We start from the raw sequence: 26,273 nt of genomic DNA, 5'->3' as shown, positions 1-26,273 counted from the left end.
CAATGCTGCATTAGTAAACTATACAGGATGTTTGGTCCTGATGGCCAACATCTAATTTTTTGCCTTCTACTGATGTACTTTTTGACCACTCCCTTCACAGTGCAATCTAAACCACACAGGACGGGTTGTTGAGTCCCCGAATCAGCCGTTGATGACACTCTGTCTCAGACTCGCCACAGACACGCAACCCTTTGTATTGACTACGGCTTGTGGGAAAATGAAAGGAATACCTGTATATTTCAATAACACAGAACATTCATTTCAGACGTCAGGTTTGTTAACCTGACGTCTGAAATGAATGTGTTAGTGAACTAACTTGTAAGTTCATTTTAGGAGGAAAAGGAACGGAAAAACATCGTTCTTTTCTCAGACGACGGCTTCCTTCAGCCAGTAGGTTAGTAACCCCCCTCCCCTATGCTAGGTGGTGTTGGAGAGCCTGGGGAGAAGGTGGTGAGTGTAGTGATTTGGGTGGGGTATCACTGCGGGGCGCCGACAGCAGCTGCCACCGGGGTGCTCAGGATGTTGGTGGAGGCAGAGAGGACCGGCGAGCCAGTGAAAGGGCCCAGGGCAGTGGACGCTGGCAAGGCAGAGATACCTGAGGGAAGGACAGCCAGAGCGATGGTTAGAAAACCAATACCAAATACTTTGTTCAGTCACCAAACAAACATGTGCAAAGATGGTGTGGCCCTAGTTCAGCACACCATCTTTCTTGCTATTCATCAAAAATTGACCAAAACAGACACGGCGACTATCTGACATAGTTAAAGTCACGTCAATAAATTTGATACATACAGAACTTCAGACTGGCTGCCTGAATAAGGGGTGGAAAAAAAACATTGATTCACGTAGGCATCGGGATTTTTTTTTAATGCAACAATTTTTTAAATAGATTCTTTTCATTAACCAATGATTCACCTAAGTATGTTCTGCTTATACGATACCGCTAACAATGACTACATTTGATCCAGCAAAACAGCAAAAAAAAAAAATTGAGAAAATACATGTTCTGTACATCTTTACAAATTAATTAAATGTCAGACTGACATGTGCATTCTTTTAAGAAAACAATTGAAATTTATCATGACATATTGTCTCTAGAATAGGCATGGGCTGGTTATCGGGTGTAAAAGGTATATCACGGTATGAATAAGTCATGATTTCAAAACCACAAAAATATCAGTTATATCGTTCCTGCGGTATGAGCTGTTTTTTTTATGAGTAGTCACGGACAGGAAAGTGCAGTTCAGAAATCCCTCTGCCTGCCAAGCGTAGAGTATTGCAGACCCTCCCCCTCCTGTTGTTGTTGCGAGTGTCTGTGCATGATGGCTGCAGGAGATGAAACCCTCGAACTCTTCCCGCACGTCTGAAATGACTGGAGCCGGCTATGTGGGAATTTTTCGGGTACCGAAAAAGCACAGACGCCCCAAACAAATTCAATGTAACGCAACGCTGTCTTTGAATGAACGTTTGCAATCAGATATGAGAGTTAAATAGGCGCTATGCAGTTTTGGCCATTCCTTCGCCGTTTTCTCGTTTTTGCTCGCAGGTTTCTCTATAGAGCTCCCCCTACAGCTTCGGAATAGATATTTGGCAGCTCCTAGGTTTACTTGTGTCTGCTTCTTTTTAGCCGGCTCAGCCATGACGATAGTGTGAAAAACTCCATCGCTACCTTATTAGCCGGTTCCTGAATGGGCGTATGTGTGCAGTGCCATGAAGCAAATCGTTACATCGCGAGACCTGATATCACGCGATACTTCCTGGTGCTGAGGCCGGCGGTTCGCCAGCCGAAAGTTGCAAGGGTGGTTTTTCCGTTCACAGGCGCTAGGGGGGAGCGAGACGACCACCATTCAACTCGAAAAAAAAGTCATATAACCATTCCAAAAATAAATAAATAAATAAAAATCACAAAAACACTTAGGCTAAAGGTCATGAAAATTCATCCTTAATTATTAAAAAGTATCGGTATCTTGTCGATATCAACGATACTGGCCCTGTATTTACTTGGTATCGGATGGATACCAAATTTTGCAGTATCGCGCACCACTACTTTCTATCGTCACTTCACTAAGCACTAAGTGAACATTTTCTGCTAAGTTAGTACTTTTACTGTAGTGTTAAAATAAGCTGGTGTCACATCTGTTGTTTAAGTCTTCAACAATTGTGTACATTTGGTTTGTTTTTTACCCAGACATTTCAAAATAATACGTTTAAGAGCTGTAATTGCAATACCGTGAAACCGTGGTATTTTTGCTGGAGGTTATCATACCATCAGAATCTCATACCGGCCCATGCCTACTCTAGAAGTGTATTATTCAACTTTAGTTTTTGTTAAAGAAGGAAAAGAAAATTGCAAAACGTAATATTGTCAATCGCAATACTTCTAGAATCGCAGTCAATGAAAATCCCAATACTAATCGAATCGGCACCCATGTATCATGAAAGAATCCACTCTGGACAAAAGTAGTGTAGAGTGTAAATGCTGTTGAAAGAATTGGGCATAATATAAAGAGTAGCGCAGTGCCTATCAGACGACTCCGTGTATGTGCGAGATGTGTCCGTGTGGAGAGAGGTACAGGGTGCAGCTGTCTTGAATAGGGCTGCACGATTAATCTAAGTGCGATGTCACTCAAAAACGCAATTTTTTTTTATTTAATTAAACAAAAATGTGTGCCATGTGTGTGACACTGTAGTCTGTGTGCACAGCAGTCTCCACATTGTTACACCTTTCCTGTTTCACTGTGGTCGAACCAACCATCGCTCGGATGCCATTTGAATGCATTTATCATAAGTATCAGTATACAGGTGCACTGTAATTTTAGCGTTTGCTGATTTGACCCAGGAATCCAAGCGACAGCTGCCTTGACCGCAGCCCTGTTTCAGGATCCCGGACCGTGGTCGGGAAGCACAGGGGAGATGTTCCCTCCAGCGCCGATGCGCTGGAGGGTGCAACACCCTTCACATTACTGGCAGTACTAACAACAGATGAAGCCACCGTGTCTTTGGAAGCTTGTGGTTTGCAGCAACAGAAAGACATTATGAAGGGATGTTGCCATAAATGTTTAACCAGATTGGGGGCAGTACAATCTCTTCATGGCACGTGCGAGTATTCTCACCAGTGATCATGTTGGCTGTGCAAACAGCTGTATTCCCACTGGGCAGGTTGGCTCCGGCCACACGAGACTGATCTTTCACGATGGGGACTGCAGGAACAGCAAAAATAAAGAAATCACTTATTTTGTCATTGCTATTATGGATTTTGATCTCATTCTTATAAACAAAACAACACTGGCTGATTATGAGGGCTTACAAAAGTAAGGGTGATCCATGGCCTCGCGGGCAGTTAGCCGGGCCTGGTGGTCATATCGCAGCAGCTTGTCCAGGAAATCCAAAGCCTCGGGGCTGACCAGGTGCTGGTTCTCACTGTGGACAAACCGCTCCCATCGCTTACGAGAATGCCTGAAGGTAAAAGACAAATCAAGACTAGAATTACCTCCTCGTGGTTGTATGCCTTTACAAGTTTACATTCATGTTTGTCCAGACATATATAATATCTGTAGTGTAGAATTTGAAGCAATTTATTAAAAAGGTATTAAGTCTGAGTTTTGGCACAATGCTGGATGCTTTACACACATCTTCAACCCGGCAGCACAGAAGATCTAAACAATCACCAGTTTCAACATTAGTGTCACCTAGTCTATATCAACGACATTTCCGGGATTGTTCAGTGAAGCTGGAAATTCCACTGGATGTCCCTCATTTCAGCCGGATGTCCGTTACCTTCCGCTTTCTCTGTGTTGGCATTCTAAACTCCGGTGGATTTATGAGGCCTATGGTTAACTGCTCTTCAACCAGAACACATTTTTATACCATCCCGTAATGCTGCGTTGAGCCTAGTGTCACCAACTCGGTATCAGTCCTAATGTCTCCCTTCTCTTCCTCAGTTAAGGGTTTTGCAGAACATGATGACGTCACAGTGAAGTTGACCTTTGACCATCAAAATCCACTCAGTTCACCCTTTAGTGCAGATGCCGATACCAATTTTTTTTCATCAGCCTTAGCCGATAACCGATCCGGGCTGCCGATTTTCTTGAGCCTATATTTGGAGTTGATATTGCTTTTGCTCCCTCAATTTACATCATAAAAATGTAAAACCCTGCCACACTGGATTTGTTTTCAGAATCTGTTCTGCCATTTCTTTAAAAATAATAAACAAAAACACAGATCAGTGTCACTTCTGCAATCATCTTACATTCATATCACCCAAATTATGTGTGCAATGCGTGCATGATTTAGAATGGTAAATATATGTTAAATTGCAAGTTAAAAGAAAAAAAAAAGTTTTTTCCACTGAAATAAAGTGCTTGATTTGTAATTTAAGACTGCCACCAGCACTCTGCTAGTGGGGGAGGGGCAGTGCGTGGTCTGCACGTGAACTGCAGCGTCTCCAGCAACACAGAGCTGCCTGTGGAAACCTGTCTGTAAATAATGCCGGGAAAAAACTATCGGCGAATATCAGCCCGATATATCGGTCGGCCGATAAAATCGGTCTATCACTAGCCAAATTTGCAGAGGTTCCCTCCAGGGGTTCAGAAATATCGCATTCACCAGAATGGGATGGACAGACATGAGGTAACAGTGAGCTTGACCTTTAACCTCCAAAATCTAATCAGTTCCACTAAATTCATTTTAAATCATTTGGACAAAACAAAAGCCTACATATCAAGACAGCACTATCACTATCATCATCATCATGCGTCAGTGGTAACTGCTCTCACCTTCCCAGGATGTCGTTGAAACGAGGTTCCAGCTCAATATTGTACTTGTCAATGTAGTCGTAGAGGTCTTCAGTCCCCAGAACCTTCGCTATTCTCACCAACTACAGGAGCACAAACAAGTAACAACCTGAATCTATTTTTCGAAGTTCTGAAACTTACATTTTTGGATCCGAGTTTGTGACAACTCAAAAAAATATATTCAAATTTAGCTTCTTTTTTTTTTAAGATCAATTTTTTATTATTTTTATATTTGTTGAACATACATAACCAACAAACAACTGAACAAGAACAACAACCCTCTCCCAATCCCCACCCTCTGCGGTCTCGAGGAAAACAAAAACAAACAAAAACACAAAAACAGAAATCACACCTTGCCTAGTTGCTCTCCTCTAATTCTTGTGATTCTGAGGTCATTAGGACCGATACTTGTGCTGCTGCGTACTTGTGCTGCTGCGTATTTCCATAGGTCTATAGTCGATTTAGCTTTGTTAATCCTTGCTGTAGAGAGCTCAAGCATAACTATGTCCAAAAAATAAACCAACCACTGTTTTATACAAAGTGAGTGGGGGGGGGAGCCAGTGCTGAGCTATCATTTTCTTGGTCGCAGTCTCCCGAGTAGGTGTAATTTAGAGTCATCATTAAGTAACAAAACAATCGGGTCAGTAGTAAGTAGACATCCTATCACATCAGATATTATTGATGTTTTATTCCAAAACTCATGCACCTGTTCACACTCCCAGCCCATGTGCAGGAAAGTTCCAGTTTGTTCAGGTTGGCAGAACGTGCAGTAGGGAGTAGGAATGGCTTTAGAGACCCATCTCTTCTGAGGGGTCCAATATGTCCTATGTCATATGTTGAAGTGGATCTGCTGGTGATTTAGGTTCTTGGAACAGTGGAAAATGTTGTCCTAAACTGTCTCCCAATTAATTACGTTCCCCTCCGGGCTCGGCTCTCTATCCTATTTCTTTACTATTGGGAGTTCTCCTACGGATACTTGCATCAATTTAGCATAAATCCCAGACACTAATCCTCTCACAGGAGAATCAACAAGCCATTTAATGATTGGGTGCATCTCAAAACTGTTCTTGTAGCTTTTAAAAATGAAAATCAAAAAAATGTCATACTTTAATTTTCTCAACAGATAATTTTTTTTTTTCAAAAAATGTTAAGTATTCAGTGAGTGTTAAAATTACTTGTGTCTCAAGACAAATCAGTTAAAGAAAATACCTGGCAGAAATGTAATCACAATAATCATGGCTAGCTACATTTCTGGCAAGCTATAAAACGTAGCTGCTTGTCACCCCATAGCCTTCCGATGAAGAGAATTGTATGTGGCATTTACAGTAAAGTAGCTAGAGAAAGCCCTACCAGTCAACCCTGCTTTGTGTTTACCTGGTCATAGTTATCATGTCCATGGAAGAAAGGCTCCTTCCTGAAGATCATGCTTGCCAACATACAGCCCAAGCTCCACATATCCAGACTGTAGTCATACATCTGAAACAAACACAAGTGTCAAAGGCATCACAGATAGGATTAAAGCAAATAAATCAAATTAGCTAGGGATGCAGTAAAAAGAAATTGCTATTTCTATACCACTAACAAGGCTCAAAATAGCACCACACTGTAGCATAATGAAGGTCCCTACATGTAAACCGAAGCATTGAGAACTTTGTAAGTGTACAGACAGTTTATTACAAGAATTTTTAGAAAGACATTTACGTATACAGGCAGGCGCCATCTTGGGAAAACAGTCACGACCAGTCAAACAACGAATGCCGTGCAACCAGTAACCAGTAACATAGCTCATGCACGGCGTTCGACTGGTCGTGACTGTTTTCCCAAGATGACGCCCGCCTGTATACGTGAACTGTCTTTCTAAACTGTATGTACACTTACAAAGTTCTCAATGCTTCGGTTTACATTTAGGGACCCTCATTATGCTACCAGTGTGGCGCTATTTTGAGCCTTGTTGGTGGTATAGAAACAGCGATTTCAAATAAAACACCACAATTTACTACATATTTTAAGGTTTAATCATTATTTTATCATTTAAATTACTAAATTTTTAGATTATTTCCTTATTATCTAAACTTGTTCTTTGATTTTATTTTAGTCCTTTATTGCCGTTTAGTTATTGATTCTGTATCTTAAAGCTATAGTGTGTAGTTTCTGTCGCCCCCATGAGGAATTCTAAGTAATGACAACAACACTGTCGGGGTGTCCACATGATACAAGCCTTCCATGATCATGCACCAACCCCACCCCTCCTCCACGCAGTTGATAGTAGCCAAGGAGGACACACATGAATAAAAAAAAACATTATTGACTCTTCAGAAGAGGTAATTATCTTCACTCAAGCTTCTGCATGGGGAAGTCACCGGACGGCACAATCTTCTGAACACAGCCAGACTGAGAAATACAGAGAGAGTTGTGTGGAGCTGATAGTCTTCATTAGCTTTGCAGCAACTCATTTGTCAATGGCTTGAATGTAACAGACATTTATTGATATCCAAAAGTTACGCACTAAAGCTTTAATGTGCAAGCGTTTTGGTAAGGAATATTTGGTACACAGTAAGTTATTCCGTCCTCTCAAACTTTATCAGGGCATATGGGATTATAAGGGGGAAACATTGTTTAGCACGAGATTCTCATCTGGCGGTCAAAATAATTAGGGCAAGGCCTTGCTCGGGCTCAGAGAAAACTGGAACCTGAAAACAAGGATTTATGGGTACACGTATCAAAGGAAAACTGCACCCTGCACAGAAAGCTCCTCAGGTGCTGTCACTGCCTGACCCGTACCCAAAACCTGATCCATTCGTCACATCGCCTGACCCTAACTATTCTGAGTTTAACGCCTGACCTCAAACATGTTCGAACATGAGCAGAACAAGTTGATTTCCGGTATGGATCAGGCAGCCACAGTGGCTCAACGCTTTGAAATTCTTGGACCAGACAGAACCGATACAGACAGTCGCTTCAAGAGTAGTCGCACGAGAGCGACACTGATGGGACGTTTGCGGACATGAGAGAGAAAAGAGTGGAAGATGTTGCGCATGTTGCTTGTCAATAAATAAACAGTTGTCAATTAATAATACTTTCTCATCTCTTAATTTTAATACTTAATATACAACGTTATAATAGAATATTAAAATACATAAATAATGCTACACAATAAATCGAAGGCTGCAAATAGATGTGATCAGTTTCGGCCAATAATGCCCCATAAATCCTGACTCAGAACATGTCAACTCCACCTGAAGCACACAGCTGTACCTGATAGTCCACCAGAAGCTCGGGTCCCTTAAAGTAGCGGGAGGCGACTCTGACATTGTACTCCTGTCCTGGGTGGTAAAACTCAGCCAGACCCCAGTCAATAAGGCGCAACTACAGACATGGAAATTAAGCAGTTAGCAACTACAAACAGTGTTGCATGTGTTCAACACAAGAATGTGTGTGTGTGTGTGTGTGTGTGTGTGTGTGTGTGTGTGTGTGTGTGTGTGTGTGTGTGTTATGTGTGTGTGTGTGTGTGTTAGGGTGGGATCGGGCCGAATTTTTCTGTCCGAACCCGGCCTGCGTCCGACAGAACCGTGACCGAACCCGGCTCGAGCCCGACAGGCATCAACAGATTTATGTCCGAGCCCGGCCCGACACAGTTAAAATCTCTTTTTTCCTGCACTCAGAAATGTCAACAGATCACCGCATCAGCACAGTGAGCGCACACAAGGGCCAACAAGCGCACGTTAACACAAGCGCACACAAGAGGCACAATCATATAATTGAAATAAAATTAACATATGCCTGGACAACTATGTGGAAATACTTCCACACAGTAGACTTTACTTAATTTTCGGTGGTTTTAAAATCTCCTGAGGCCAACTTCTTTTTAACATCTTCCATTGTTGCGCTCTGAGCTCTCAATGCGCTGCGGCATTCAGTCTGCCTGATATGCAGGTGTTTCGTTGTCAATTGAAGAAACACATTTCCGCAATTCTGCACACAGAAGACGGATGTTAGGTTAATATTTAAAATTTATTTTAATCACAAAAATTAACCTTTGCATCAAGTGAAACAGGCCCATTACATAATAAGCTGTTTTAAATTTCCAATGCCTTACACTACCGTGCTGATGTGACCGTCCGAGCCAGTCCATCATTTCTAAATATCTGTCCGAACATGGCCGGTATCCCAGCCTTAGTGCGTGCGTGCGTGCGTGCGTGCGTGCGTGCGTGCGTGCATGCGTGCACACACACACATAGTCAGTCCAAAAGTTTGGACACACCTTGTCAATGAGTTTCCTTTATTTTCATGACTATTTACATTGTAGATTCTCACTGAAGGCATCAAAACTATGAATGAACACGTGGAATTATGTACTTAACAAAAAAGTGTGAAATAACTGAAAACATGTCTTATATTCTAGTTTCTTCAAAGTAGATACCCTTTGCTCTGATTACTGCTTTGCACACTCTTGGCATTCTCTTGATGAGCTTCAAGAGGTAATCACCTGAAATGGTTTTCCAACAGTCTTGAAGGAGTTCCCAGAGATGCTTAGCACTTGTTGGCCCTTTTGCCTTCACTCTGCGGTCCAGCTAACCTTTAACCATCTCGATTGGGTTCAGGTCCGGTGACTGTGGAGGCCAGGTCATGTGGCGCAGCACTCCATCACTCTCCTTCTTGGTCAAATAGCCCTTACACAGCCTGGAGGTGTGTTTGGAGTCATTGTCCTGTTGAAAAAATAAATGACGGTCCAACTAAACGCAAACCGAATGTGATGGCATGTCGCTGCAGGATGCTGTGGTAGCCAAGCTGGTTCAGTATGCCTTCAATTTTGAATAAATCCCTAACAGTGTCACCAGCAAAGCACCCCCACACCATCACACCTCCTCTTCCATGCTTCACGGTGGGAACCAGGCATGTAGAATCCATCAGTTTACCTTTTCTGCGTCGCACAAAGACACGGAGGTTGGAACCAAAGATCTCAAATTTGGACTCATCAGACCAAATCACAGATTTCCACTGGTCTAATGTCCATTCCTTGTGTTTCTTGGCCCAAACAAATCTCTCCTGCTTGTTGCCTCTCCTTAGCAGTGGTTTCCTAGCAGCTATTTGACCATGAAGGCCTGATTCACGCAGTCTCCTCTTAACAGCTGTTCTAGAGATGTGTCTGCTGCTAGAACTCTGTGTGGCATTCATCTGGTCTCTAATCTGAGCTGCTGTTAACTTGCGATTTCTGAGGCTGGTGACTCGGATGAACTTATCCTCAGCAGCAGAGGTGACTCTTGGTCTTCCTTTCCTGGGGCGGTCCTCATGTGAGCCAGTTTCGTTGTAGCGCTTAATGGGTTTTGCGACTGCACTTGGGGACACATTAAAAGTTTTCGCAATTTTCTGGACTGACTGACCTTCATTTGTTAAAGTAATGATGGCCACTCGTTTCTCTTTACTTAGCTGATTGGTTCTTGCCATAATATGAATTCTAACAGTTGTCCAATAGGCAGGGCTCTAGAGTGCGACCAATTTGCGACCAAAATTTGTAAGGGTGCTACTAAGATTTTTCCTAGGTTGCACCGGTGCACTTAACGTCCTCGCATCCGCTGCCTCTCCACGAACGAAGCGATGTCGTTTATATCAATATGGTAATGTTGCGTTACATGACTCATTCCTTCTGTAAAGCCGTGCCTGTGTTTGGATCTCTCCTCCGCGCAGCCCCGCCCCCATTCACATGGCTCCCCTGCAACATGGAGAGACACAGCGCCGCCGGTCCAAACTACTTACATTTGTCTACAGTTTTAATTGTTATTAACACAGCTTTATATTGTTAAGTATGAGAGGGAAACCTGTATTGGTACCAGTGTTTCCGCTGGTAACTGTTATTGCGGCCACCACGGCGAAAAACACAGAAGAAGTTATTAAATGCAACTAACTTCATTTTGTTGAGTAATAGCGTGTAAGACGGAGCCTGCTGGATCATAGTTCATAAAAATGTAGCGCAGTGACGATACAGACATTTCATAGCCTACACAAGACGGGTGTAACGCCGCTAATGAGTCAGCAGTCTCTCTCTGAGTAGCATATGCTTCAGTCCATCGCACTCCCCCTGTCTTTCGGTCGTTCTTTTTCTATCTTTTTTTTAAGATTTCAGCCTTTATTTTGATAGGAAAGCTGAAGACATGAAAGGGGGGAGAGAGAGAGAGGGGGGAATGACATGTAGGAAAGGGCCGCAGGTCGGAGTCAAACCAACTGAGCTATCCAGGCGTCCTCTTTCTTTTTTTTAATCTAATTAACAGTCTGTTATTGTTGTTGAACACAAGGGAGGGAAGGATCTCTCTCTCTCTCTCTCTCTCTCTCTCTCTCATATACATGTGTTGCAGCTGTATATTTTTAAACTGGTAAAGGAAACCCTGTCTTTAGTATTTTATTTATTATTATAATCACAATCTGTTTTAATAAAAGAGCTTGTGAAAAGTGGCTTTGACTTAAAACTGTTAGCCCACTTTGTAAAAAAAAAAAAAAAAAAAAATACAGAGCTATATATCGTGCATCGCCATTCAGCGTTAACGGCGATGCGAGGAAAAATTTGGGTGCACCTAAATTGAAAAAGTTAGGCGCACCAGTGCAACCAAGCCAAAAAGTTAGTCTGGAGCCCTGATAGGGCTGTCGGCTGTGTATCAACCTGACTTCTGCACAACACAACTGATGGTCCCAACCCCATTAATAAGGGAAATAATTCCACAAATGAACCCTGACAAGGCACACCTGTGAAGTGAAAACCATTTCAGGTGACTACCTCATGAAGCTCATTGAGAGAACACCAAGGGTTTGCAGCGCTATCAAAAAAGCAAAGGGTGGCTACTTTGAGGAATCTAAAATATAAGACATGTTTTCAGTTATTTCACACTTTTTTGTTAAGTACATAATTCCATATGTGTTCATTCATAGTATTGATGCCTTCAGTGAGAATCTACAATGTAAATAGTCATGAAAATAAAGAAAACTCATTGAATGAGAAGGTGTGTCCAAACTTTTGGACTGTGTGTGTGTGTGTGTTGGGGAGACACTGACCGACTTATTTACTCACCTTGCGGTGTTCATGATCAATCATCACATTATGTGGCTTTACATCTCTATGCATGATTCCCATGCTGTGGCAGTAGTCCAGGGCCTACAGACAAGAGCAAAGGAAGTTTGTGATCCATTGGTCAGTTTTTTTCTTCCCAGTAATTCCAAAACAGATAGCAACAGATTAGCAGATGCTGCCTACTAGATCTCTCACACACACACACACACACACACACACACACACACACACACACACACACACACACACACACACACACACACACACACACACACACACACACACACACACACACACACACACACACACACACACACACACACACTTACTTACATACTTTATGGTACTCTACGAATACCCAAGCATGTCCAAAAATCAAAACAAGGACTTGAACTGAGTCTTACTGCTTCGCCTCCCTCATGACATTTGGAGGTTTTAGATTATGAGCAGAGAGGCAGCTGAAACCATGAAAGACATACCTTGAGGATCTCGTACATGTAGAACCGGATGTCATAGTCTGTCAGGGTCTGGTACAGTTGCTGGAGATTAGAACAATACCATTAGGCTTTCTATGGCAATGTATTACAGTAAACCAGCAGCACACATTCATGGAACAGCCATACATCACTCACAACAACCTGTGGAAATGTGCCAGTGATTGAGGATAGAACCAGACGATGGTTGACTTTCTGGCACCAAAGACATAGCATTGGACTTTCATATTCCTCCATCTCACACACACACACTCACACTCACACACACACACTCACACACACACACACACACACAGTATGCCAAGAAAGGAGCTTTCCATAATCTTACAAACTTTTATAGAGTAAAAAAAGTAAAAAAGTTCAGTTCCTACCTTGAAGTCTGTGTTGTTAACATGCTCAAAGACCAAGGCAGGCGTCCTGGACTGAAAAAGTAAAAGGTTGTGTATTTAACATTCTACCACTAGGCCCAGCTTATTTATCTATTTTACTGAAACAGCAACACTGTAATAAGCTATGGCACTAATGCAAACTCTGTACAAACTAACCAGGCAGCCACACTGTGAGCAACACTATGGCCAAGTCTCCAAATGTCTCATTACATGGATTACAATGGATCTATACACAAGTAAGCAAGGAAACTCAGCCAGCGTGTGGACAGTCAATTAAGCAATAGTCTGGCTCAACTGATGTACATTCTTGGGATAAAGTGTCCTATCAGTCCCTTCCCTCTAGCTATCTCCACTATCGGGGCTTAGCACTGCCCAGGACATCTGTGATTGTTTTATTTAAAAAACAAGCCATAGCATTTTCTTCCCTATTCCAGAATAGATAGGTGGTATAACCAGACCATACACCATTGTCTTAGCCATTTTATCACTACCAAATATGCAGCTGTAGCAAGTATCTCACTTTCATCTTCATTCCTATTTTAAGATGCCACAAATCATATCCAGTGACAAAAAAGCCTGAAAAGTCGTATGTTAGAACGGATGTATAGAGAGTCGTTGCTATGGAGATGATACACCATATTGGTCACACTGGTGTAAACTGGCAGGTTTCAGAACCTTGCAGACTGGCACATTGCAAGTAATTGCAAGTTTCAACTCGCCTCATTGAGAATATTTGATCTGAACTGGGCTGAAGGGCATTGTTAGCTGTGATAAGGTTGAAGTGGGCTGGAACGATCCAGGACGGCGTTCTGGCAGTTTCATAAATCAGGGTTTCCCGTTCTTTTAGAAAATTACACCAAATATCCATTCCAGTGCTTCCCCTATTCACTCTCAGCAGAGCACTGCCGTGACTCCATGCACAATGTAACTGTCTGTAGTAGAGGTTTTGAAATTAATCAAATAATCGCGGACATTGACGATGCTGCGGTTGACCATAATAGATTATAACGCAATGATGTCACTCGTTAATTTTCCGGCCGCAGCATAACATTCAAATGAAAATAACATTCTCAGTAGCTGGGCTTTTATTTTGAAGGCGAAGAAAACAAAGGGCATGAGCGCTTCGCATATGTGCCAGAGCAAAATGGCTGAGGAATTTGGATTCACTAAAAGGCACACAATAATACTAACTAACCAACCAAGGCAGTGTGTAGACCAGCAACTCCCGTGTTCTGCGAGGTAAAATTACAGTTTTGGTCAATGGGGTATGGCGGCTTTGAAGAGAGCAGAGTTTCAGTTCCCCGTCGTAATGGGCGGATTTTAAACCAGCTCTGTGCTCAGGATTTCACGATCACAACAATTCACGCAAATTCAACCAATCACCACAACTTTACTGCAAATTTGACAAATAACCGGAGTTTCCCGCGACTTCAACCGATCACAGCTAGGGCTGGGTACCGAACGTCGATACTTTTATGGTATCGAAAAAAATACTCCAATCCTATGAGTATCGAAAAATTCTTTATCTTTGGGTGCCAAAAGCATCTGAGCGCGAAAGCTTATCTGTCCTCTCTGCATATTCACACAGATCGGAGCTCCAACCGACACACACACACACACACACACACACACACACACACACACACACACACACACACACACACACACACACACACACACACACACACACACACACACACACACACACACACACACACACACGGGTGCGGACGGAGTAAACTGTTTGCAGTTTTGTTGAAGTCACAGAGAGTCACGGTTGGTCTCAAGTGTGGTAACAGTTTTTTAAAACTTCACGCAGCGTTTGCTGCGATGTGATATTAATGGCGAGCCGATCGCGGTGCTGTTGACGTTACACTTCCTCTTAGGCCTACTAGACAAGCAGCCACAACAATACTACAATCCTATGAGTATCGAAAAATTCTTTATCTTTCAGTGCCAAATTTCGGTTCCAAAAGCATCTGAGCGCGTAAGCGCAAGCTTATCTGTCATCTCTGCATATTGACGCAGAGCGGAGCTCCGACCGACACACACACACACACACACACACACGGAGAGGTGCGGACGGAGTAAACTGTTTGCAGTTTTGTTGAAGTCACAGAGTGTCACGGTTGGTCTAAAGTGTGGTAACAGTTTTTTAAAACTTCACGTAGACAGCGTTTGCTGCGATGTGATATTATTGGCGAGCTGAAAGCGGTCGTGGTGCTGTTGACGTTAAGCAGGCACAACGGTGGTTGTTCTCTGCCCTGATGACTGACTGACAGGCTGAGCTTGCAAGGCAAGGCACTTTTATTAATGTTACTCTGAATGAGCAGTTTTACCAGAATTTTTTAATTTTGATAACTGTTTTGATTCACAATTAAGGTGGAAAATTAAAGCTTTGTGTTTAATGTATTTTTGTTGATGTTGAAATGGATTTTAAAACATGGTATCGAAAAAAGTATCGTTAGGAATCGGTATCGAAACTGGCACCGGATCGAAAGATTCTGAACGATACCCAGCCCTAATCACAGCAGTCCCACATGCCAGACTTTGCGTCAGTATGTGACGCTGAGACCCACTGACACACGTAACACACGTACGTCACCAGATTCATTTCCTTGTTTGTTTATGATATTATATTAAGACTAGACGTGTGTGACTCGAACATCTCACATTTACCAACAAAACGTACACCGAAAGACCGTACAACCCATTTCAGGCCGTCCTTCCAACCTGTATGCATTTTAACATCAATGTACGCCGTAACGCTTTTTTCCCCCCACTCTAAAGTCGCTGAAAGCTGCTGCCGTTTCAATCCTGCCGTCTCTCTGCAGCGGGCGGGGCTGCTGCTCAGTTCTCCCCGCGACTGACGCGTGCACACACAAACACAAACACAGTCGATGCAGGAAAAACCAGAGAAGAGACGTACAAGATGACCTAAATTGAGGATAGCTACGCTCGTTATTGTATGTGCAATGATAAGTTAAAGTCCATTAAGTACTTTATCAAACTGTATGAATGTGTGTCCCAGCCCAGGATAGGAAATTAACTAACAATAAAAAGATCAACAAGCCATTGACAGAAATGTTCAAATTTGATTAATTCAATAAATTATAATTTTTTGACTTAAACCCACCAGCCTTTTTCATATTATACCAATATTTGCAGCATCCTGAGCCTTTTTGGTAAGGATACTAGGTAAACTCAGACCAGAGTAGTTTTATTCTCCCTCAAACAAGTTTCCTTTTACTTTTAAAGAAGTATACCAAAAACAAAATCGCAACTTTTTTTTGCAATTTTCACTGTCTCTCACAACTTCACTGCAACAAAAATACAAGACCATTGCAACTTTTATCGCAATTTTTTTTTTAGAAAAGCTGCCGCAAATTCAGACATTTTGGGCCAGAACAATATAAAAAAAAGTCAGCGAAATCCTTTAGTTAGGGAAACGGCAAGTTCATTAGTCTAATGTTTTTTCTAAAGCGCAGATTGATACTTATTGTGCAAAGGAATTAGCTGCCATAGCAGTGCTGGGTAGAATGCTGTCTCAACCGGTATACAGGTCTTACATTTTCCAAATTATATGAATTCTTCACAAACCACGGAGAGCGCTACGACTACTGTCGAGTGAATAGAGAATGGAAACCCTGTTAACTGTGTACACGTTCTTATTCATGACTGTAACTTTATAATAAAAAATTAAATAACCCACAACTAACTCTCTTCAACAGGGTAAAACACACTGGCACACAACAATTTGTGACATAAACAACACTTAATAATTGTACATTTACAAATTTACACTGACGAACGTTATAGCTGCTAGCTAGCCAGGTCGCATAACAGTCTGTTAAGCTGGGAGAAGCTCTGGTTGCCACTATGTAACAGTGATCTATTTTGAATACATTGAATGGAAATACGTCCATAGGTTAAAATATACTTAAAAATGTGCATACAAGTAAAGTTAAAACTGCTAAGTTAAAATTCTGTAATTCATTGCACTGCTTGGTTAAAAAGATGTTCATTCATTTCTTTGAGTTAAAATGAACTATGATCTGTAGATCGGTAATCCATTGCTCTGACCTTTTTCAGGTAAAAGAGGCTTAAAAGATATAGGATGAAAAGGCGATTTGTGTTAAAAATGCTGTGTAAGATACCTACAAGATTTTGGGAAAAATGCACTTGAAATTACATTTTGCAGTATTTCTTTGTCTCCTTAAGTTTCTATTTGTTTCCTGTTTTAAGCACCAGTTGAGTTGCTAATCTGTGTTCGATTACAATGCCTTGTTCGGACTGTAGGGGAACGTGGCTTCCGCTCGTCCATTACAACATTGGATTGAGTGAAGCAACATCGTGTCCGTGTTCATTCTATTTTCCCCTTTTACAGGTAAGAATGAAGGTTGTGATATGTTTGATCAATGTATGTGTGTTTTAATTCTGTAAAGGAGTAAAATATTAGTTACTGTGATAACTCAAGCATGTGAATTTAGAAGATTGAGTGTAAACGTGCTGCTCTACTGTGGCCTGCATGCTAACTGCGTCACGTGAAGTTAGGTGAAGCGTGCTACTAACGCTAATGTAACATCGCCGTTGCCTGTGTTCACTAGTTTCTATATTGTTTGTATCAGAATGCTATTGCTGCAGTTTAGTAACAATAGTGTTAACTATTACGGTGTTAAATATGCAGAAGCAAATATTCTGTTTTAGTGCAGCTGAAGTAAGATTGTCAATTATTCTGGGTTAATAAATGCATAGCAGAAGTATTTTGTAAGGTGCAGTTAAGATCCATTTTGTTTTGTTATTGAAAATACTGTTTCACTGTTACTTACTCAAAACTGTTTGAGTTACTTAAAGGGACACCATTGTGTTGTGAACAGAGAAAATACATGTAAATCTGCTATTATGATGTTACTGAAAAAAACACATTACAACATTGGATTTGAGTGAAGCAACATCGTGTCCGTGTTGTTCATTCTATTTTCCCCTTTTACAAGGGCACAACAACTACACATTAAAGAACAGAGAAGAAAGCTAGAGGATGACGAAAGACCAGAAAAAAAATACAGCAGACAAAAAACATGCCCAAGAGAGGAGCAGTCTGCTGTTCGAAAGTTTTGTTTAAAAAAAAATCTGACATACAGTACAGGCCAAAAGTTTGGACACACCTTCTCATTCAATGCGTTCTCTTTATTTTCATGACTATTTACATTGTAGATTTTCAATGAAGGCATCAAAACTATGAATGAACACATATGGAATTATGTAATTAACAAAAAAGTGTGAAATAACTGAAAACATGTCTTATCTTTTAGATTCCTCAAAGTAGCCACCCTTTGTTTTTTTGATAGTGCTGCAAACCCTTGGTGTTCTCTCAATGAGCTTCATGAGTTAGTCACCTGAAATGGTTTTCACTTCACAGGTGTGCCTTGTCAGGGTTAATTAGTGGAATTTTTTCCCTTATTAATGGGGTTGGGACCATCAGTTGTGTTGTGCAGAAGTCAGGTTGATACACAGCCGACAGCCCTATTGGACAACTGTTAGAATTCATATTATGGCAAGAACCAATCAGCTAAGTAAAGAGAAACGAGTGGCCATTATTACTTTAACAAATGAAGGTCAGTCAGTCCAGAAAATTGCGAAAACTTTGAATGTGTCCCCAAGTGCAGTTCCAAAAACCATCAAGCGCTACAACGAAACTGGCTCACATGAGAACTGCCCCAGGAAAGGAAGACCAAGAGTCACCTCTGCTGCTGAGGATAAGTTCATCCGAGTCACCAGCCTCTGAAATCGCAAGTTAACAGCAGCTCAGATTAGAGACTAGATGAATGCCACACAGAGTTCAAGCAGCAGACACATCTCTAGAACAACTGTTAAGAGGAGACTGCGCAAATCAGGCCTTCATGGTCAAGTAGCTGCTAGGAAACCACTGCTAAGGAGAGGCAACAAGCAGAAGAGATTTGTTTGGGCTAAGAAACACAAGGAATGGACATTAGACCAGTGGAAATCTGTGCTTTGGTACAATGAGTCCAAATTTGAGATCTTTGGTTCCAACCGCCATGTCTTTGTGCGATGCAGAAAAGGTGAACGGATGGATTCTACATGCCTGGTTCCCACCATGAAGCATGGAAGAGGAGGTGTGATGGTGTGGGGGTGGTTTGCTGGTGACACTGTTGGGGATTTATTCAAAATTGAAGGCATACTGAACCAGCATGGCTACCACAGCACCCTGCAGCAACATGCCATCCCATCCAGTCTACGTTTAGTTGGACCATCATTTATTTTTCAACAGGACAATGACTCCCAAACACACCTCCAGGCTGTGTAAGGGCTATTTGACCAAGAAGGAGAGTGATGGAGTGCTGCGCCAGATGACATGGCCTCCACAGTCACCGGACCTGAACCCAATCGAGATGGTTTGGGGTGAGCTGGACCGCAGAGTGAAGGCAAAAGGGCCAACAAGTGCTAAGCATCTCTGGGAACTCCTTCAAGACTGTTGGAAAACCATTTCAGGTGACCACCTCTTGAAGCTCATCAAGAGAATGCCCAGAGTGTGCAAAGCAGTAATTAGAGCAAAGGGTGGCTACTTTGAAGAAACTAGAATATAAGATATGTTTTCAGTTATTTCACACTTTTTTGTTAAGTACATAATTCCACATGTGTTCATTCATAGTTTTGATGCCTTCAGTGAGAATCTACAATGTAAATAGTCATGAAAATAAAGGAAACGCACTGAATGAGAAGGTGGGTCCAAACGTTTGGCCTGTACTGTAATTTACCCACTGTTGTTGCCGTCGTGCTTAACGTTACTCTTTGAAGCAAGCGGTGGAGCAACATTATAAACGCAATAACCCACCTACGGTCCCACTACAGACAGTCAAAGACAACACCAAACATACCAACAACACAAAGCAAGCTGACAGCGGTGCTACATTCAGTCTCCCATTTTTCTACAACAATATACCTGTGGCCAAGGTAGTGTTTATACAACTATCAGCAATGTTAAAGTTGTCGTCATATCTATTTATTAAATTTAAGTTTATTTATTTTACTACTTTGCACAATAAAAATAGTTTACATTCTGTAACCTTTTCATGCATTCTAATTTCCTTCATATATTGTTTTACAATTGATGAGGTGCAATACAGCCATTCAGAGCTTCCACATTTATAGATTGTGACTTTAAATTCTAGTTAACAGACATCTCCAAAATGGGGATTGAGGAACAGTTGTATCCATTGTTGAGTTGATGTCAGTGCTCAAGTGTTTGAATTCCCCCCCCCCCATTTACTGCTATGCAATTAGCACTCGTTAGCTACAATAAATACAGAAATATTTCATAATAATTATAGCAGTTTCGATACTAAAAGTTTGAAAAATAAACATACATACAGATGGTCACTTGTTGCTTACAGTGTGAACTAGAGCTGCTACCAACCAACTTTCACAATTTGATCTATTGTTATATTTTCTATTAATCAGCCTCTTAAGTCACAAGTTGCCAGAGCCCAAGTGATGTCTTAAAACTGCTGAGCAACAATCAAAAGGTATTTTTTGGCTCAACTTCAACTAGCTAATTATTATTGTCATAATGAACGGTAAAGGAAAAACTTGGCTTGGAATTCTGCTTGAAAAAATGTTTTTTTTTATGTCAAAGCAGAAATCTTAATTTTAAATAATGATGGCTCTCCTACATCATGATGTATGAACAGTGCACTGTTGCTCCATTCTTTGGAGAGCCCTGACACAACATAGAAATACAAGGCTGTATAACTGCTAAGATACATTTATCGAACTAACAACCGTAGCTGGTTAAGTACTTACAGACACATACTTCCCAAGTAAAATCGATAAGCTTGCACAGGTGGTGGGCTTGCCACGCTATTGGTACAGTAATGATATTTCAGACATTCCAACATAGTTTGATTTTTATAAAATATAAATCATGTCATCAGAAAAATACAAACAATTTATATAGGACCTCTGCTGTACTTAATGACCAAAGTTTTCTTGCCAATCAATATACTATACTTACTACTGGGTCTTTCACAATATCGATGAGGGAGATTATGTTAGGACCTCCACGCAGGTTCTCCAAAATCTTGATCTCACGCTTGATTTTCTTTTTTTTCACAGGCTAAAGGTGAAAAAGATGAGGCAGTTAGGCACATGGGATTAAAGTAATCATTCAATCAGAGCAACTGCCTTGATCGAAGCCTCTGTCTCGGAATATATTTACCTTGAGTATCTTCACCACCACCTTCTCATTATTAGTGATGTTGATTGCTTCAAAGACTTCACTGTACTTGCCACGCCCTAGCTTACGCACCAATTGAAAGTCATCCTGGTTTCTGTGAAGAAAAACAAAAACAAAACATCAGCTGGGTTGAAGGTTGTCATGCAGCATGCAGCAAATGCTGTGTTACCCCTATTTTCCACCGGGCGTGTCTGCGCTGTATTCCGTATGGCATATGTGTGCCTCATTCCTGAGTAATTGTATGTTTTGAGCACAGAGAACAATATTTTCCATGCACATTACATTTTGAACAGAAATTAACACTCAGAAAAAATAATTTCGTTTGAGCAAACAAAAACCTATTCCGTGCTCCATAAATGTATTTGTATGTTTGCTATTATCCATATTAACGTGCAATAATAACCCCTCTCACACAGTTTACTCATGTGCCCTCTCAATTACTCTCTCTGCGCACAAGTAGATACTGCTGCACTCTGGTCATGTCTCCCTTGTGTTACGGCCCCTCATCTGCAGTGCAGGCAGAGGAGGGTTGTTAGTGATTGGAGCCACCTGGGCTCAGGGTATTTAAGCTGCTTCTAACCACTCTTTTCTTTCTCTCTGCTCTTCCAGGTATGATCCTGTTTGGTTTGTTCCTTTATAATTTTACTTAGTTTTCACTGTCATTTTCACATATACAGACTCACTCATCCATGCACTTTACAGACACCTTACATTATGACATTCTCACACCTCATTCCTTTTTCTTTGTTTAAAGTTAATAATTTTGGTTTACAATAAAGTATCTTTTTGATTGGCCTATACTTGTTGTTGGTGTCCCCTCATTCTTTGCCACAGGCCATGAGCCGGTTTGTGACACTTGCTCTAAACCTCTTCACTCTGTGCACGCTCAACTCTTGACACATTCGCTAAAATTTTCACAGCGTTGCAAGTGTGCCACAAAACCAACCAATCGGAGAATTAAAAAGGTCAATTCTGATTGGCTGTTCGTCTCCAATTAGATCGCAAGTAGCAGTAAACACAAATCTAGGAGGAACAGTCTTTTTCAGTCAACACCTGTTGAACAGCATATACTGACTACAGTGGAGCTGTTCGACTAACGTTTCTGGATTAAAACACATTTCGGTCAGTATTTTGTATTATTGACTTAGCTATATCACTTAGCTGTTCTGCTCTTTTTATCTTAATTTTCAATACAGTGAGTGTGTGTGTGTGTGTGTATATATATATATATATACACACACACATATATATACATACACATATATACACACACATATATACACACACACATATACACACATATATACACACACATATACACACACACACACATATATATACACACGCATATACACACACACATATATATACACACACACACACACACACACATATATATACACACACACATACACACACACACACACACACACACATATATATACACACACACACACACACACACATATACATATACACACACATATACATATACACACACATATACATACACACACACATATATATACACACACACATATATATATATATACACACACACACACACACACACATATATACACACACACACACACACACATATATACACACACACACACATATATACACACACACACACACACACACACACACACACACACACACACACACACACATATATATACACACACACACACACATATATATACACACACACATATATATACACACACATATACATATATATACACACACACATATACACACACATACACACACACACACATATATATATATACACATATATATATATATGTATTGATATTTCAATAACCGTAATAGCCATGTTTCTTTCTCTTCATAACAATGGCCGTATTGGCCGTATATCGCCAACAATATTGGCAGCCCGTGATATTATCAACAATGACATGTGTCAACCAGCAATATATGTATATATGTAGCCAACTTATGTATATGTATATGTAATACGCACGCACACACCGCACATATGCATACGCTCACGCTTATGTACGCACGCACGCTCGCACGGCAATGCGTGACGCGGCAGGCAAAAATCCATACCGATGTTTTTCCTGGCTGCTGAGCCGCTGAGAAGCTTATCATTCATTACACAGTACACAAGAGCTGAGGCTGGCCCGCTGGCATCATGCATTACAATACGGCTCTAGAGGCTTAAATAAAACTATCACCGATGCCTCGTTTATTTTCGCCATCGCATACGCTACAACGGAGAGTACATGCGCGAGAAGGCTGACATCAGATGCGCTGCTTAAAAGCATCGAGCAGCAAAAGGTGCTGTATACAGTACATTTTGTCATATCATTATAAAGTTATTAATTTGTTGAATAGATGTTTGCATTAGTAGAGCAGAAAGAACAGCACAACAGCATGTTTGTTTGCTTTGCGGCTGAGTTTTACTTAAACATTAGTAGTAGGCTAACTTCTACCTGCTGTAAGTTAAACACTGACAAAATAAACGCAAGTCCCACCCAAATCGTCCACGCATCCGGCTTCAGTGGCATTTATATTTACACGCAAATGTCGATATATCCAGCTTCCAAAAAAAAGCCCAAAAGTCTGAAGCTAGAACGCAATGCATTGCGCAAAGAAAGCTGGTTGCTGCGGAGACGCATACACAGTGTTAAGTTCTGCTTTGACAGTTGCGTCTGCTGTTTTGATTATTGTAGGTCTATTCATCGAGCATTATAATTCATATAAGGACAACCAGTTCTTCAGGGTTTAATAAGCTAAAACCCCAAAACAGGATTAATTTTCTGTGAGCGCTTCAGACTCACATTCTGACTAGAATCTGAGTAGGACCACGTCAGGCTAGTTCTAAATGGTTCTAAACCATTCTACAGAGAAGAATGGCGCCACTGTTTTGAGATTTGGCATACATTTGGCTCTTTTTTGAAGAAATGTAAATAGTTTGTCCTTTATATGAATTATAATGCTCATTATGTTTATTTTTGCACTGGATGACTCCAAATATGTAGGAGAACTGTTTTAGACAACACACATGCTTGTGTAGCATTGCTGTGGGTGTAATATCAATACATGACATTATTATTCTGATTATTGGCAAAAGTGTCTGGACTTTTTTTGAAAGAATTTATGTATTTTGTCAACTGTTTTATCCAGTATCAATTCTAAATACTATCGGTCGATTAATCGGTTATCGGCAAATACGGCCCAACCTAGCTATCGGTATCGGTAAAATCCACTATTGGTCGACCTCTAGAAAATAGGGGTTAGGGTTAACAAAATATTTACCCCCATTCAACCACGTGAGACTCATAGTCCCAGTACTCCCTGGGCCGGTGAGTGTTGACCTCGGTGTACACTCGGGCCCGGCTTGGCACGGGTCCCGACATGTCCGACAGCTTGGCAGAGATGATGGGGAGATTTTACTGCAGCAGAGGAAGTACAGGGAGGAAGGGTGGGAGAGAGGGAGGAAGAGGAGGGAAGGTAGGGGTTGACCCAACGGGGCAAGGGTTTGGGGATGGGGGGGGGAGGCTTTGCCTGAGGATGGGGGGGGAGGGGCCACCAGGGGCAAGGTGGGATAGCTGACAAAGAAGGTGGGAAAGGAAATTAAGAATTAGAAAAATTGAATTCCTTATTCATACTGATAGGTATCAGCAGTGTCTTCATCCATCAATTTAAAATGACATAAAATAGAGAAAAGCCAGAAATCCTCACACCAGTGCAAGTTTGGCAATGTGCCTTAATAAATGTATCATAGTCATCAGATTTACTCTACCATTAAAAAACTATTTGTGTAAAATTATTTAATTTATTTAATTATTTCTCAGCAGATGAGTGCCTGTCAGAAAATGTATATAATGTTTTAAATATTTATATTTTAAATGATAACGTGACAGAACGCTGTTTAGGTCAGAGTGGAAAGGTAAGGTCAAAGAGCAGAGGGCTGGTCACCAGTCATAAGCTACTTGTTTACCAGGAAGAACATCAACAGAAAATGTGGATTTATTTGTATTATCAAATAGCCTATACAAACTTTCTTGAGAAGGATTGTTGGATGGCCATTATATTTATCAATCAAAACACGCCCAGCACCGGAGACAGAGAAGACTACTAACATTACGTAACTAGGTAAGACACTGTTTTTTCCAGATAACTTTTGTAATAGTAAATAGCAAGCAAGATTGTAATATGTTTGGGGCTGTGTCTCTCGGGCCATTGGGGTCCGGAATTTCTCTGTCCTGTTCGCGTCCTCGATCTCAGCTTTCTAAATAATAGACAGGTCTGTCCGTCTGTGAATAGTGACACAGCAGTTGCAGTGCGATCACTCAAAAATAAGTTCACAGCTAATTTAATGTACACAGTGTCATGGATACAAATTGCTAAACCTCTGTCGTGATTCTTGACAGGCCGGCATGTAACCATGTCCCTAAAGCATCCCCTGCTTTATTGTCAATTTTAAAATAAATTGGACCATAACTTACAAAACAAACACCATGTTTTAAAGAAGACTTGAAAGTAGCGACTGAGACCATAAACTCGGTATGAAAATGTTTACTAAAGTAATAAATCAACGGCAACCAGTGGAGTCACCCCCTGCTGGAAATTAGATAGAATGCAGGTTTAAAACACTTCCGCATTGGCTTCACTTTTCGGGCCCAAAGGCTAAATCCATTCTTTTTAATCTGTGAGTCTGAGCTAGGAAGACGCTGCACAGTGTTGTGTGCAAAACTCATGTGGACCAGTTTAGCTACCGTTAACATTAACGTGACAAATATTCAATCGGAATTATGCGATATCGGTAATGTTAATATGTCGATAATCTCATAACACTGAAAATGTAACATTATAGGGTGCTTACAAATGTGTCATGCAGTGGATAAACTAACGTTAGTTATATGCTCCGATGACTAGCTAAAGCAATTGCTTAGTAGTTAACGTTAGCTGCACCCACCCGACTGGAGTGTCTCGAAGTATGAGCAGAAGGTTTTAGTAACTTATCGGCTCTAGGCGGGCCTAAATTGCTAGCTCGCTAACCTTAGCATGGCTAACGGGAACAATCGCTAGTTTACACAGAGAATGGGAGTCTGCATTATCAACAGTACAGACACACTGCATTGGTTATTTACCCCCTTGATCAATCCGACGACCGAAATGCTTCCCAGTAAGATGACTTTCGTGAAGCCAACGATCCTCGCCTCCCTCCGTCGCCTCTGTGTGTATGTGTGTGCCAGTGTGTGATTTCTGCTGTATCAGAGACAATATGGCTGACCAACGCCATCT

At 41.2% G+C, this 26,273-nt stretch overlaps 1 protein-coding gene and 1 non-coding gene across 4 annotated transcripts; both read right to left on the bottom strand.

The window, feature by feature from the left end:
- Nucleotides 1–314: 314 nt before the first annotated feature.
- On the bottom strand, nucleotides 315–26,273 carry LOC120557477 (casein kinase II subunit alpha). Of its 3 annotated transcripts, none has more exons than XM_039797834.1 (13): nucleotides 26,120–26,271; nucleotides 24,282–24,574; nucleotides 20,970–21,081; nucleotides 20,766–20,867; nucleotides 12,716–12,766; nucleotides 12,330–12,389; nucleotides 11,851–11,934; nucleotides 8,049–8,159; nucleotides 6,168–6,269; nucleotides 4,776–4,876; nucleotides 3,308–3,456; nucleotides 3,114–3,200; nucleotides 315–595 (listed from the first exon to the last, which is right to left on the bottom strand). In XM_039797834.1, exons 2-13 carry the CDS (start codon nucleotides 24,380–24,382, stop codon nucleotides 477–479), a joined length of 1,179 nt encoding a protein of 392 aa, XP_039653768.1. In that variant the 5' UTR covers nucleotides 24,383–24,574; nucleotides 26,120–26,271; the 3' UTR covers nucleotides 315–476. The 3 variants fall into 3 exon arrangements, with proteins under 3 accessions (XP_039653768.1, XP_039653769.1, XP_039653770.1); XM_039797835.1 differs by having other exon boundaries at nucleotides 24,282–24,530; XM_039797836.1 differs by lacking the exon at nucleotides 8,049–8,159 and having other exon boundaries at nucleotides 26,120–26,273.
- On the bottom strand, nucleotides 12,495–12,657 carry LOC120558245. The gene has a single exon (XR_005639074.1). It is a non-coding gene; the product is annotated as a small nucleolar RNA SNORA57 (small nucleolar RNA).

Source organism: Perca fluviatilis, chromosome 4 (genome assembly GCF_010015445.1).
Source record: "Perca fluviatilis chromosome 4, GENO_Pfluv_1.0, whole genome shotgun sequence".
NCBI classification, from domain to species: Eukaryota; Metazoa; Chordata; class Actinopteri; order Perciformes; family Percidae; genus Perca; species Perca fluviatilis.
Note: the sequence above shows the minus strand (reverse complement) of the source record. Positions and strands in the feature narration are given on the sequence as shown.

Bases quoted from the DNA above. Each gene is read 5' to 3' on its own strand.
- LOC120557477 (XM_039797834.1), bottom strand. From the start codon at position 24,382: ATGTCGGGACCCGTGCCAAGCCGGGCCCGAGTGTACACCGAGGTCAAC. The intron at 11,935-12,329 runs GTATGTCTTTCA...TCTTGTCTGTAG, and splicing joins ACATGTACGAGATCCTCAAG to GCCCTGGACTACTGCCACAG. The intron at 4,877-6,167 runs GTAAACACAAAG...GTGCTCCTGTAG, and splicing joins GACATGATAACTATGACCAG to TTGGTGAGAATAGCGAAGGT.